We start from the raw sequence: 14,858 nt of genomic DNA, 5'->3' as shown, positions 1-14,858 counted from the left end.
TTCAGGGATTCTTTGATAGCACCCTGCCATGACCAAGAACAATTTCTTGGGACCTGGTGTCAGGCAAATAAGCGACATGTCCTAGCCAATGGAGCTGATTGAGTGATTAGTTCCTTGACACTGGGCATATTGGCTTGGGAGAGGATGCTGCCTTTTCTTGTGCCACCAAATTTGGCAGATCTTGCAAAGGCATCACAGATGCTTCTCCAGTGTTTGAGATTCCTCCCAAAGGATGTCCAAAAATCTGAAGCACATAGGACAGCAGGGATCACTATTACCTGGTAAGCTATTACCTTCGACCCAGGTTTGAGATCCTAGTCCTCAAATACTCTTTTCCTTGGTTGACGGAAAACTGAGCAGTCACATTGGAGGCAATGATGACTTTCAGCATGTCTGTCTGACTTTGTTAAAAGGAGCCTCCCAAGGTATGGAGAGTGTTTCACATTTTCCAGGATCTCACCGTTTGTATCAGTTGGCACTGTTTGTTGCATTTTTCTTAAACCTACTGCAGTGAAGATCATGCAGGATAAGATGGCTTTCAAAGTGTGATAACTGCACTACGTCTCTGGAAGGAATACCTGGACCACTGTGAGTAGATGACTGAAGATGATCCTTGTAATGACCTTCCCTGTGAAGGACAGCCTCTGTAGTTATCACAGTCAGACTTATCTTACCCCTTGACTATAGTCACAATTACAACATCCCTGAGATACTACAATATACATTCCCAGATAATGCACAGAGATTATGCAGCCATGCCAGAAGTGTGTGCCCATGAAGATTCCATCTGTTGCAGAGGCCTAGATATTTTTTCAGCTTTCATGTGGCTTTTACTATACAGATATTGATATTTTGTAGTTGTGCATTCATCTTTCAGGCACTTTGGCTCTCTGGTAGTATCTCAGGATTGGGAAATGTCTTTTTGCTTAATTAAGAACACCGTAACAATTTGTAATGATGTAGAGTAAATATTGTACAATATAGATGCTAAATTCCACTTATGATTTCAGTCATTTCCTTGTGTCTAAGCTGTGCCTCTGTTCTGAAAGTATGACATTTTGCTGGATTCTATCTAGGATAGCACAAATCAGTGTGATATGCAAGATACTTTTACAGTCTGGAATTCAAAATTTACAAGCCAACAAGCAAACTGGTGTATCCAATGTAGGGAGCCAATTGTGATCTGGAGTGTTTTGCAAGGCAGTATGCTGATAGTGATGAAGGCTAAGGGATGAATGTCAGGAGAGTTGTACAATGGGGCCTTTAATGTTCACCTGAGCCAGTTGAACAGACTGGCAGATCTAGTTTAAAATGTCATGTAGAGTGTGGCATCAGTAATGCTCTAGAGTTTTGTCATGGACTGTGACCTGGAGTGGGCATTGAACCACACTCTCATCTGACTTGGTGGCGAGATCATTAATGACTCATATTATTTCCTTATACTCTGTCCAAAAACCAGAATTGTTAGAAAACCAGGTATTTTTATCAAGTGCTATGTATCAATTTTCACTGAAAAAATCTTACTGGACAATTCAGCTAGGCGCTGCATAGTCTGGTGCTACATAATGTGGCACCAAGTTATTGGCTTTGCTGCTTCCCATGCAGGTCTATTCCCACATGCTGAGTGACTCTTGACCCCAGCAACCCAGCTTGACCCCAAACACACAGCCTGAACTATCTGATGTGTAATCTGGCACAGGCTCGGTCCCAAGGTTGCTGGTTTTGAGACACTGTACCTGTTTTTTTTTTCTGTGGGATATTGCTAGCAAGGGCATCATTTGCCTATCCTAAATTGCCCTTGAACTGAGTGGCTTAGTAGGCCATTTCAAAGGGCAGTTAAGAATTACTGTCTGGAGTCACATGTCCTCAGAGCATTAGGACGGCACAGTGGTTAGCACTGCTGCCTCACAGCGCCAGGGACCCAGGTTCAATTCCAGCCTCGGGTCACTGTCTGTATGGAGTTTGCACTTTCTTCCCGTATCTGCGTGGGTTTCCTCCTGGTGCTCCAGTTTCCTCCCACAGTCCAAAGATGTGCCGGTTAGGTTGATTGACCATGCTAAATTGACCTTAGTGTCAGGGGGATTAGCAGGGTAAATGAGGGTTGCGGGGTTAGGGCCTGGGTGGAACTGTGGTTGGTGCAAACTCGATGGGCCGAATGGCCTCCTTCTGTACTGTAGAAATTCTATGATGATTAGCCTGGGCCTCTGGATTTAAGTTTAAGTTTATTTACTAGATTTGATTATTAGTGCAGTGACATTACTACGCTGCTGTCTTCACATTACCAAGTACCACCTCTGTAGTGCAGAAAACACTAACTTTTCACAGTAACTTCATTGCAGTGTTAATGTAAGCCTACTAATGACACTAATAAATAAACTCCAAACTTCAGACAGTGTTAGACTAAGCTCAACTGCTCCTGAAACCTTCATCCATGCCTTTGTTACCTCCAGACTTGACTATTGCAGTGGCCTCCAGGCTGGCATTCCAGCTTCCACCACCACCCTTCATATACCTGAGCTCATCAAAATCTCTGCTGCCTGTATTAGAACTTGCACCAAATCCCATTCACCGAAAATCCCACTGTGCGCTGGTATTTGGTCCCGCTATGAGGAGAGCTTATTTTTCACATTCTCAGCCTTGCTTTCAAATCTCTTCATGGCTTTGCTGCTCCCTCCCTATCTCTTAATTCCTCTAGCGCAATGCCCTTGAGATATCAGTGCTCCTCCAATTCTAACATTTTGCACTTCCCTGATTTCAATTACTCCAGCATTGCAAATCTTGCCTTCAGCTTCTAGTTGTTGTTAGTGCACAGTGTTCTATATAAGAGTGATGTACTTATTCTTTATCAGCATTAATGCAGCCTTTAAAATTTCAGTCAGTTAATCTAAAGGAAAAGAACATGGGTAATTCATTCCAAAGCTTTTGTTTTGTATTTAATATGCCTAATTGTATATTTGATTTAGTTTAAGTTCTGGAAATCTAACCAATTTAAAATTGAATTAAAAGTATAAACTGAAAAGTTTGTATTTGTTTATGACGTGTTGGAATGTTTGACTAGAGTATAGTAATATTGTACATTAGTATTTTGGCTATTATGGTAAAATAAAGTAAATCATTTTGGATTAATATATTGGATTTATTGTCAATCTCAAAATCTGAAAGTTGGCACGTGCATTCCTGCAGGTTTGATATTCTAGCCCTTTAGCCTTAACTCTGGTGTAGTCAATATTTGTTTCATTGTCTTTTCTCATTTAAAAAAAAGTATTCAGTCACCAAACCAGCTTTGCTTACTTGAGAACCAAAACAGCACAAATCATATCCTGACATTGCTGTACAGTGCTGAGGGTGTGCTGCATTGTAAGAGTACTGTTCTTCATTTACAATGTTTAATTTTCTTCCTCCGCTGATGAATGTTCAAGTTGTTGCGTTGCACCATTCAAAGAACAAGGTTTTCACCTGATGCTCACAGTAGTGAGATACCAATTGTTACAGAAGTACTTATGGAAGTGATTTGAAATGGTAAAACATATTAGTTTAATTCCTATTTCCCCAACAGCACATTGGTAGAAAAATATTGAATAAACCTAGTGATTTGATTGGATGCTTGCTAGTTTTGTATCATCTCAACCCAAATTTAAACCATCTTCCTGTGAACATTTGTCTAAACCTAGCACATGAATTTAGTCTTGTTATATTTTCAGTTACTGTGATGCAGCTGTACTGAAGCACCATAATTACTGAGCGCAATGTCTATAATGGTGTCCATAATCCTAACATACCTGTTAAGGCAGTTCTTCAGTTGATGCTGGCCATAGAATAGCTAGTACACATTGTGATTCAGCCACAAACAGTGTTGCCTTTTAATGTCTGTCTCTCACCAAGAACTCTCTCAAACATTGAGCAACCTCTGTTCCCTCATGAAGTAGTCCTTATTCAGACATTTATTACAGCTGCCTGTCTCGGTAGGCAGTTTGATCATGGGATTATCATTGAGAAGACATATGTTGACCCACATGCCAATACTTTTCAGAAAAGGTTATTTAAAAGTCGTGCTCTGGAAGAAACCTCAGCTAATTCTACCCCACCAATGATATGCAAGGCCAATTATAGAATCTCCATAATAGAGAAGATAACTTCGCATGCAGAGAATCAATCCTAGTCTGCAGATCTATTTGTGGAATCATCAGGCCTTTCCCAGGGAGTTAATGGTAAAGTGAAAGAATTACAGTGTTAATGTAAGCCTACTTGTGACACTAATAAATAAACTTTAAACTTAAAGCTCATTATTGTGTTTCACTCCAAATTGGGAGGAAGCATGAATCAGTTTTGTTAGGTTACAGTGAAATCTTTTTGTACCTTAATCAGTCTGAAAAGTAAAGGAATTACAATATATCTTAATCACTTTTTAACTATGTAGTCATCTGTCAAAAGTATTTTGCACTCTGGCACACAAGTTATAGTTTCTTGTTTAGTAATTCTGGTTTTCATAGGTGATTTTATTATGTAAGATTTACTAGTATATGATATTTCTGTGAAATGAAGGACAGAATAGGAGAGAGAGCAGAGTCCAAGGGAACCCCTGAGCTTTTGGAAAGAGTTCAGAGATTGAATCCTTGAACACACTACCTGGTTAGGGAGTGCCATTAATCTTGCAACATGTCCCAAATCATTTCATAAAGGGAGCAGACACAGACCAGTGTTCATTTTTTTTAAAGCATTTAATAACGTAAATATGGAAAGGCTATTCCCTCTTGTGGGAAGATCAAGCTGCATAATCTTCAAATTAGAACTAGGACATCCAGGAATGAAATCAGGAAGTGTTTTTCCACGTGAGAATAGAAATCTGGAAAGCTCTCTTAAGAGGCTGTGGATCCTAAGACAATTGCAACTTAAAAGATTGAGAGATCATTGTTATGTAAAGGCATCAAGGGATGTAAAGCGTAGACAGGTAAATGGAATTGAAATGCAAGTCATCTGTGAGCTATTTGAATGGTGGAGTAACCTTGATAAGCTGAAATGGTCTATTCATGTTCCATTGTACCTAGGAAATAAGATTTGAGAGGTGGCAAAAGATCTGGTTGAAGAATTAAGATTGGAGAAGGTTTTTGTAGGTGATGGAACGGAATTTTAGAGGGGAATCGTGTAAATTGCTGAAATCTGTGCCATTCAAGGTGGAGGGAGGAAGATCTCACAGTAAATTTCTAATGGAAAGAGTCAAAATTATAAAGGAATAATGTTATATTTGTGAAGTATCTTTTCTGCCCTCGATTTTGCAGTGCTTCCCAACCAATGATTTTATTTTTGAAGTGTATTTAGTTGTTTTGTCAATAAATATGGCAGCCATTTTCATCACACAGACCAACAAGCAGCTTAGATTAAAACGATCTATTATAGTGGTGTTGACTGAGGGACAAATGATGACTGGGACAGTGGAAGAACTCCATGTTCTTCCAGGGATCTTTTATACTCTTGTATGCAGAGCTCAGTTTAACATCTCATCTGAAAGGTTCCACCCTTAAGTATGCAACAGTCCCTTAGTACTGCACTAATTTGCCAGTGTGGATAATATTCTCACATCCTGGTGGTGATAGGTTCCTTTGTTATTCACCTTCCCTGATGACTGGAGAGTTTGATGTAAGATTGGCATGGATGTCCACAAAATTGGCAGTTTGTGTTGCCCTTGTTGGTACTTGGGGCAACCTATGCAGCTATGTTACCTCTAATCTTCCTTTAGACATGTTGGATGTTGCAAATTTGACGTAGTTGGTCCTTGAAGCCTGCTGAACCATATTTCAGTGCTTGCCTCCCCGTGGGCCAGTTGGCTGCAGTGTTTTTCCAAGAGAGTTGGTCAACAATGCAGACAACTGTAAGGCTGTGTTTTAAGGTGTCCTTGCAACATTTGTATTGACTACCTTGATGTCACTTGCCCTGAGACCGTTTGCCATAAGAAGATTTGCTTGGAGATTCTGTATTCATCAATGCAGCAAACATGGTCAACCCATCTGAAGCTGAATTTTCTGGAGGGTAGTTTCCAAGCTGTTGAGCCCAGCATAATGAAGGGCCTCTGATTTTATTCTGCCATCAGGTGTAAGTCCGACAGTGAACTTGAATCTGCAGCCTTCTGATGTGGGTGAGAATGCTACCACTGAACCAATCCTACACTTGAATGCCTATAGGAGGTTGCATATTTAAGATGTAGCTCAAGGCTACAGAGCAACTCAGAAACGAAGTTAAGGATTTCAGATTAGTAAACTAGAGGAAAAAGGACTCACTGGATACTGGCATGGGCAGGTTGACATGTGAGTGGGTTTAGAATCTGATAGAATGTGCAGGTAGAAAATTTATGCAGAGTGCAAGTAAGAGGATAATGAAGAGGACCTGGGACAAATTGAACCTAAAGTTGGCAAAAGCATGTGTTTAATAAACAAGAGAGTGAAGTAGAGACTGAAAAGTATATGTAATGAAAGATCACAAATGCAGCAATTTAAAAAGAAAAATGAAAATGCTGAAACTTGACAAAGTTCAAAAATGTTCAAAATGTGCAGCAAATCTGTCATAAGAACATAAGAAATAGGAGCAGGAGTAGGCCATCCAGCCCCCCTCGAGCCTGCCCCGCCATTCAATCAGATCATGGCTGATCTGAAGTGGATCAGTTTCACTTACCCGCCTAATCCCTATAACCCCTAATTCCCTTACCGAGCAGGAATCCATCTATCCGTGATTTAAACATATTCAGCGAGGTAGCCTCCACCACTTCAGTGGGCAGAGAATTCCAGAGATTCACCACCCTCTGAGAGAAGAAGTTCCTCCTCAACTCTGTCCTAAACTGACCCCCCTTTAGTTTGAGGCTGTGCCCTCTAGTTCTAGTTTCCTTTCTAAGTGGAAAGAATCTCTCCATCTCTACCCTATCCAGCCCCTTCATTATCTTATAGGTCTCTATAAGATCCCCCCTCAGCCTTCTAAATTCCAACGAATACAAACCCAATCTGCTCAGTCTCTCCTCATAGTCAACACCCCTCATCTCTGGTATCAACCTGGTGAATCTTCAGTATCTCAAAAGAAACAGGATGGATTAATAAACTGTGCATTTTGAATACTAACAAAGGGTTAAATCACACTGGAAATCAGAATTATTTTGGAAGGGAAATCAAATAGCTATATGTATACCTTTATTGGTATAAAATAGGATTCCACAGTGTCACATGACATCAGAGGTTTAAATGTTACCTAAGAGATTAACAAATGAATCAAGTTGCTTGAAGTTGCGTAAATTCAGTAAAGTGTATGAAAATAATAAGACCAAGGTGATTTAAAGAATTGATTTAGTACAGCGTGATACTTGCAGTCGGAGATTTGAAACATGCTGGAGCTTCACATTTGGAATAGACCTTCAAATATGTAATTCTGATTTCATTACTGGACCAGCATGTTTTTAAAGTAAAATAGTTAATTCGATCCTCATTGGTACAGGAGTAGTGCTGGAGGATTGCTGATATGCCACTATTCAAGAAAGGGAAAATGGACAAACCAGGAAATTGTATGGGCCAGTCAGTCTAACATAGGTTGTGTAGAAGTTATTGGGAACCATTATCAGGGAAAACATAGCATTCTTTTGGAAAGATGTGTTCATGAAGAAAACTAGCATGGATTTGTTAAAGGCAAATTATATCCAAGAACTTTATAGAATTCCTTTGAGGTAACAGATAAGATTATAAGATAGTGTAGTAGATATTGTGTATGTGTACTTGCACCTTTGGAAGGCATTCAGCAAGCAACAGGATTTATGGTGCCCCCGTTGTGGATTTTGCAGCAGTGGAGGCAGCCTGCAATTGGCCAGTGGTAGGATCTTGGGGTTTCCCATTTTATGGACTGACCGCTGTCGGAAAACCCATAGTAAGGGTTTGCTATCGTGGGACCGGAAGATCTTGTCGCCAAGAACGGTCAAAAAATTCTAGCCATAGTATTTCATAGGAGGGATGTTAAAAGAATGGAAACCTATGGATTAAAAGGAAAGTAGCTTTAAATATGAATATGGAATTGGGTGGTGATAGGAAGCAAAGATTTGTGTTGTATGAATGTTTTCAAAGCTGGGAAGTGGTTTGCATTGGAGTTCTCCAAAGGTTGGCTTTGGGTTCATAACTCTTTGCAATTTTTATAATCGACCTACACTTGATTGTAGGGCGCAACAGTGCAAAGCTCGCTGATGTTACAAAACTTGTCAGTGTAGTAGATAGATAGAGGATAGTTGTAGACTTCATGATTACATAGGGTGGTGAAGTGGGCAAAGCAATGGCACATGGAGTTTAATGCAGAGAACTGTGAAGTGATGGACTTCTGAGAGGACCAATATGGAAAGACAGTATATTATAAATAGAATGATTTTGAAACAAATAGACAAATGGAGATACATGATGTCCATGTGTACTCATCCTTAAAAGATGGTAAGGCAAGTTGATCAGGTGGTTTAAAAAGCATATGGGCTACCTGGGTATACAAGAAGAATTATGGAATATAAAGAGTAGAGATCATGGAACTTTACAAATCACTGGTTAGGTCAGTTATGGACAATACAGGGTAACACACTTCAGGAACCATAGAACCCCTAAAGGCCTTAAAAAGGATATCCAGGAGATTTGCAGGGATGGGGCTAAGTTCATTTTCTTGGAAGAAAAGTTAAGAGGTGACCTAACCGAGGTTTTCATGAATGTTGAGGGGTATGATAAGAATAGACAGAGAAAAAATAGTGAGTCAGTAACCAGAGGCTGTAGCTTAAAATCGTTGGCACAAGATCTAGAAGATAATGAGGAAAATCTTTCACTCTTCGACGTTAGGATCTGGAATGCTAAACCTGAAAAGTTATGAAGCTGATTCCAAAAAATCATTTAAAAAGTTGGAGAAGTAATTGGGATGAAGAATGTGCAGGGTTATGGACAAAAAGCGAGGATGTGGGATTAAGCATTGCAGCACAGGCATGATAGGCCAAATGACCTAATTTTATGATGTAAGTTTCTACAAACTGAAAACCACATTATTGTGAGTTTGTGCTAATTGGATAACTATTCAAAAGTGTTAAATATTGAAATCAAATGATTGCATTTGAAATAGACATATAATGTGTTGAAACAGGATACTTGCCGTGGTGTAACCTTTCATTGTCTAATTTCCTTCCCCAAATAATCTGAACAATTTTGTAAGTACTTGATTATACTGATATAAGATCAAAAAACAATTTAACAAAAGGATATGTTCGGCACAACTTGTGGGGCCGAAGGGCCTGTTTTGTGCTGTAGTTTTTCTATGTTTCTATGAAAACAATTTTTATAAAATGTATCAGTGCAATTTTTTGTATGTATCTTTGTTGAAATAACACTTTTCCCATCAATACATTCATTGGATCGTATAGAATGGAATCTCGACAGTGTAGAAGGCGGCCATTCGGCCCATCGAGTCTGCACCAACCACAATCTCACCCAGGCCCTATTCCAGTAACCCCACATATTTACCCTGCTAATCCCTTGACACTAGGGTCAATTTAGCATGGCCAATCAACCTAACCCGCACATCTTTGGACTGTGGGAGGAAACTGAAGCACCCGGAGGAAACCCAGGCAGACACGGAGAGAATAGTTTGTAACATCAAGTTCCTTTTTTTTCAGTACCGTTGTGGCAGGACTCTGATCTCTTGGTCTTTACGCCCCAACCACAAGAATGGTCCTCGAGAGATTTTATTTGTTAGAATTGTTTTGAGGAATCATTATGAATTGGGGTGGATTGGCTGATCATTAGGAATGTGAGTTTTTAAAATATTACAACTAAAGGCTTCAGCCCTGTCATGGGTGATTTCTTGAACAATGAGTCAAAGGTTTAATGCTTATCAAGGTTAAGTAAACCTGATACTCATGACCCTGCACTATTACAAAAGACATTTAGCCACAGAACAGACACACATTCAGTTCTTCATCTCCTAACTAACAATGCAATTGTCGAGCCTTTAAGTTTAACTAAAAGGCTATAACTTGGTCTCCTCTGTGACCTTTTGTCCAACTCTCAGTCTTCATTTTGGTAGCTTATTGACATAAAAGCAATCAAGCTACCAAAATGATGATATTGACTCTCCAACTTACACTGATAAAGCAAATCTGAATGTAAATATATGCTAGCTCAGCTGCAGTATCCATACTTACACACACGCGTAATTGCCAGTCTTTCAATTTTAGATTTAGCATTTGAACTCAAAAGTAAATATAGTATATAGAATTTAACTAGTTATTTAACGTAAAATGGTTTTTAGAAGAGTGGAAGGTGACCTGATTGAAACCTTTAAGATCCTGAGGGGGTCTTGACAGGATGGATGTGGAGAGAATGTTTTCGCTTGTGGGAGAATATAGGACTATGGGAAACTGTTTTTTAAAAAGGGGTAATTCATTTACGGAATTGATTAGGAGAAATGTTTGCTCTGAGGGTTGTGAGTCTTCCAAAGTCTCTTCCTCAAAAGGTAGCGGAAGCAGAATCTTTTAGTACTTTCTAAGGCAGAGCTGGATAGATTCTTGATAAGCAAAGGGGGTGAAAGGTTATCGGGGGTAGCCCGGAATGTGGCGTTGAGATTACAATCAGATCAGCCATGATGTTATTGAATGGCGGAGCTGGCCCGAGTGGCCTACTTCTGTTCCTGATTCATATCTATATATGAACTATTACTCAATTAGGATGTCTAACATGAGATGGGTGGTTATATTTTGTGACTGTCAGAGAGGATGCAGTGATGATGTTGAAGTCAACCCAAAGGCCATAAATAATTCAATTTTTAAAAAAGTTATCTGGCAGTAAAAAGCCACATTGGACTGAAGCTAGTAAGTTAGCTGGAGAAGGAAATTAAAAACATATTTTGCAAATCACAAAAGATCCAATAGACAAAAAATAGTTAAATTTGAAACTCTTGTGACCCGGTCAAGAAGTGGCATTATAAAATGGAAAGAAAATCTTGTATGAAGACTTTCATGACTGCCAGATGTCCCAAAACATTTTACAGTCAATGAAGTATTTTTGATGTATAATGTAATGTAAACCAATGAGCCAAGATATGGAGAGGTCCTAGAACTGTTTGGTTTACTTTGAAACCAGTCCCAAGTGTCTCTGAATAATCTCTGCTTCTCTGAACCATTCTTGGATTTTATTTTGCGTTCGCAAATTGACACACTCAAGTTTCATAATTTTACAAAAATAGTACAGTATAGAATTTTGAAATATAAACTAATTCAAATCATCACTGTGTAGTTACAAAAATGCTGCCTTAGATCAGCAGTGTAGCGTAGAATTTCTAAGTCAGTAAAACAATAGTGCATTGTTCATTTTTGTTCTTAATTGTCCCTTCTTGTTTCAGGATGAGCTGACAGCCCTAAATGTTAAGCAAGGCTTTAACAATCAACCTGCAGTGTCTGGGGATGAACATGGTAGTGCAAAAAATGTCAATTTCAATCCTGGCAAGGTAAGACTGTAGATTGAAGCCTCCTCTGAGTAAACCCCACCTTCATTATTGGGGCTGTACAATAAAGGGTATATGTATTATAGCTGAAAATCAGAGAAAATTAAGGTGTAAAGTACTATAAACTGAGATCCTTTGAGTTGAGGATCAGTATTAGAAAAGTGATATAAATAAACAATCCCTAATGGCATTGTGGGTCAACCCACAGAACATGGACTGCAGCGATTCAAGAAAGCAGCTCACCAGCACCTGCTCAAGGGCAACCAGAGATGGGCAATAAATGCTGGCCAGCCAGCGACGCCCATGTTCCACGAATGAATTTTTAAAAAGTTGATAATTAGGACAGTGTGCATTAGTATCACTACTTTTGAATGTGATAATTTCAAATGTAATCAAAATATAGGTACAGTGTCTCAAATCCAGATATCCAAAACTAGACATTTTATAAGCTGGCATGCATGAATTTTAATTATAATTAGACAAATAAAGTAATGTAGCAGCTTGATTGATTAGGTGCTGAATTAGTGCAGTGGTGTGCTTATTGGCTTTGTATGCATATCTTTTCTCTTTCCTGGCTTGAACCACCCAACCCAAAAGTTGGCAAGATCCGAACAGGTTGCAGCTTTTGACAAATTGTATCTATACAAACATTCCAGGATAAAATGTTCAAGATTGATATTATACCGTTTGGGACAATTTTACTTCCATAATCCATTTTTCCACTTCATGCTATTAACTGTGGTCAATAAGGCAGTGCAGTCAAAGCCATATCTGATTAATATACCAAACTCTGAGTCTGAACCACAAGAGGCAGGAGCCCTCCTTCCCCATCAAGAAGATCCATCTGACATGTGAAATTTTACTGCAAAGGAAAATTTTTTCTATGGTTTTTAAGAAATGAACCCTGATTACTTTGTTGAATATACTGGATTAATAGAAATGTGATCCATATTTCTAATTCTGCAAAAAAACTCAGCATAATCATCCCTTTGAAATCAAGCATTAGATGGATATGGTAATGTGCACAATTTTAAAAGGAAGATTTAATGCTCAAAGAATAATGTACTGTTGGAAGTGGTAACTTGATGAAATGTGCAATATTTTGGTGGTTCAGGTGAACTTCGAAGATTCAATATCACTATTTGAAGAGCGGTCAATTCTGGTGTTAAGATTAAAATTTCTGCAACGGACATTCTGAAAAAAACAACTGAATTGGGCATTAATTTATCAGTGTGCGACTTTGTTGAAAATGAAATAGCTGCTGCATTTACTGGCATAATAGTTATTGCAGTTCAAAGTCACTCATTGTTTCTTCAGGTGCTTTGGATGGAATAAGGTACTAAAATTGAAGTATTTTAATGGTAGTTATTTTGGGCGCAAAATTAATGTACTATACCATATTATCTTCTTGCAGGATTGAGGGAACTTTTGTGGAAACTGTGACATGTGGTCAGGACAGATGAGTCTTGCGTTCCAGTGGGTTAAGTGTACCAAAGGTGCACAATGTGATGTGTTGGTTAGACTCAATGGTTTGTCACTTAACATATTATTGAAATTAAATAAAGTGCTTGCTTTCATATGTCACATCACGTCACATCAAACCTGTCAGTTGTGTGATGACTTGCATTTAAAATGCAGTGACTTGTTATGTCACAAACAGTGTAGTATTTTCGCACACCTTGCCTCGTCAATGAGAATGAGATGAGTGACCAAGAAAACTGTTTTTGAAGATGTTGGAATGTTGACCAGGATGCTTGGAGAATTATTTGTTTCTTTTGAATAGTTCCCTGAGATGTTTAACACACCTTGATCTGGCCAGGCAGACTGAATCTCGGATTTGCACCTCACTTTAAGGGTGGTATAGGCGATTGTTTTAACAGTTTAGCAGCTTTAATACTGTGCTTGAATAAATAATTTGTTAAAGTCCTTGTGTTAGTTTTCTGACCTGGAGGTGAGAGCATTACCAAACCAACTAAGCTGTAAATGAAGGATTTGATTTGATTTGATTTGATTTATTATTGTTACATGTATTAACATACAGTGAAAAGTATTGTTTCTTGCGTGCTATACAGATAAAACATACCGTTCATAGAGAAGGAAACGAAAGAGTGCAGAATGTAGTGTTACAGTCATAGCTAGAGCGTAGAGAAAGGTCAACTTAATACAAGGTAAGTTCATTCAAACGCCTGACAGCAGCAGGGAAGAAGCTGTTCTTGAATTGGTTGGTACGTGACCTCAGACTTTTGTACCTTTTTCCCAAAGGAAGAAGGTGGAAGAGAGAATGTCCGGGGTGCGTGGGGTCCTTTAATTATGCTGGTTGCTTTGCCGAGGCAGCGGGAAGTGTAGACAGAGTCAATGGATGGGAGGCTGGTTTGCGTGATGGATTGGGCTACATTCACGACCTTTTGTAGTTCCTTGTGGTCTTGAGCAGAGCAGGAGCCATACCAAGCTGTGACACAACCAGAAAGAATGCCTTCTATGGTGTATCTGTAAAAGTTGGTGAGATTCGTAGCTGACATGCCAAATTTCCTTCGTCTTCTGAGAAAGTAGAGACATTGGTGGGCTTTCTTAACTATAGTGTTGGCATGGGGGGGACCAGGACAGGTTGTTGGTGATCTGGACACCTAAAAACTTGAAGCTCTTGACCCTTTCTACTTCGTCCCTATTGTTGTAGACAGGGGCATGTTCTCCTTTACGCTTCCTGAAGTCGATGACAATCTCCTTCGTTTTGTTGACATTGAGGGAGAGATTATTGTTGGCATACCAGTTCACCAGATTCTCTACCTCATTCCTGTACTCTGTCTCATCATTGTTTGAGATCTGTCCCACTACGGTGGTGTCATCAGCAAACGTGAAAATTGAATTGGAGGGAATTTGGCCACACAGTCATAGGTGTATAAGGAGTATAGTGGGGATTGAGAACACAGCCTTGTGGGGCACCGGTGTTGAAGATGATCATGGAGGTGGTGTTGTTGCCTATCCTTACTGATTGTGGTCTGTGAATTAGGAAGTTCAGTCGCAGAGGGAGGTGCCGAGCCCAGGAGTTTGGAGATGAGTTTTGTGGGAATAATAGTGTTGAAGGCTGAGCTGTAGTCAATAAATAGGAGTCTGGCATAGGTGTCCTTGTTATCTAGGTGTTCCAGGATTGAGTGCAGGACCAGGGAAATGGTGTCTGCTGTGGACCTGCTGCGGCGGTAGGCAAATTGTAGTGGATCCAGGTAGTCCGGGAGGCTGGAATTGATTCGTGCCATGACTAACCTTTCGAAGCACTTCATAATGATGGATGTCAGAGCCACCGGCTGATAGTCATTAAGTTTGGAATGATGAGTCAACTTGGCCTCCCATACTTAGTCATAAGTTTGAACATCAGAGGTAAC

At 39.4% G+C, this 14,858-nt stretch overlaps 1 protein-coding gene across 1 annotated transcript in view; it reads left to right on the top strand.

Annotated features, from left to right (window-relative positions):
- Positions 1–14,858, top strand: part of med12 (mediator complex subunit 12) — a 159,477-nt gene that overhangs the window by 9,341 nt on the left and 135,278 nt on the right. Inside the window, exon 2 of the mRNA XM_078211432.1 lies at positions 11,380–11,484. Within this exon, the coding sequence (XP_078067558.1) occupies positions 11,380–11,484 (105 nt within the window). The remainder of the gene's footprint in view (positions 1–11,379; positions 11,485–14,858) is intronic.

The sequence above is a fragment of the Mustelus asterias genome, chromosome 4 (assembly GCF_964213995.1).
Source record: "Mustelus asterias chromosome 4, sMusAst1.hap1.1, whole genome shotgun sequence".
NCBI classification, from domain to species: Eukaryota; Metazoa; Chordata; class Chondrichthyes; order Carcharhiniformes; family Triakidae; genus Mustelus; species Mustelus asterias.
This window is presented reverse-complemented; position numbering and strand designations above follow the sequence as displayed.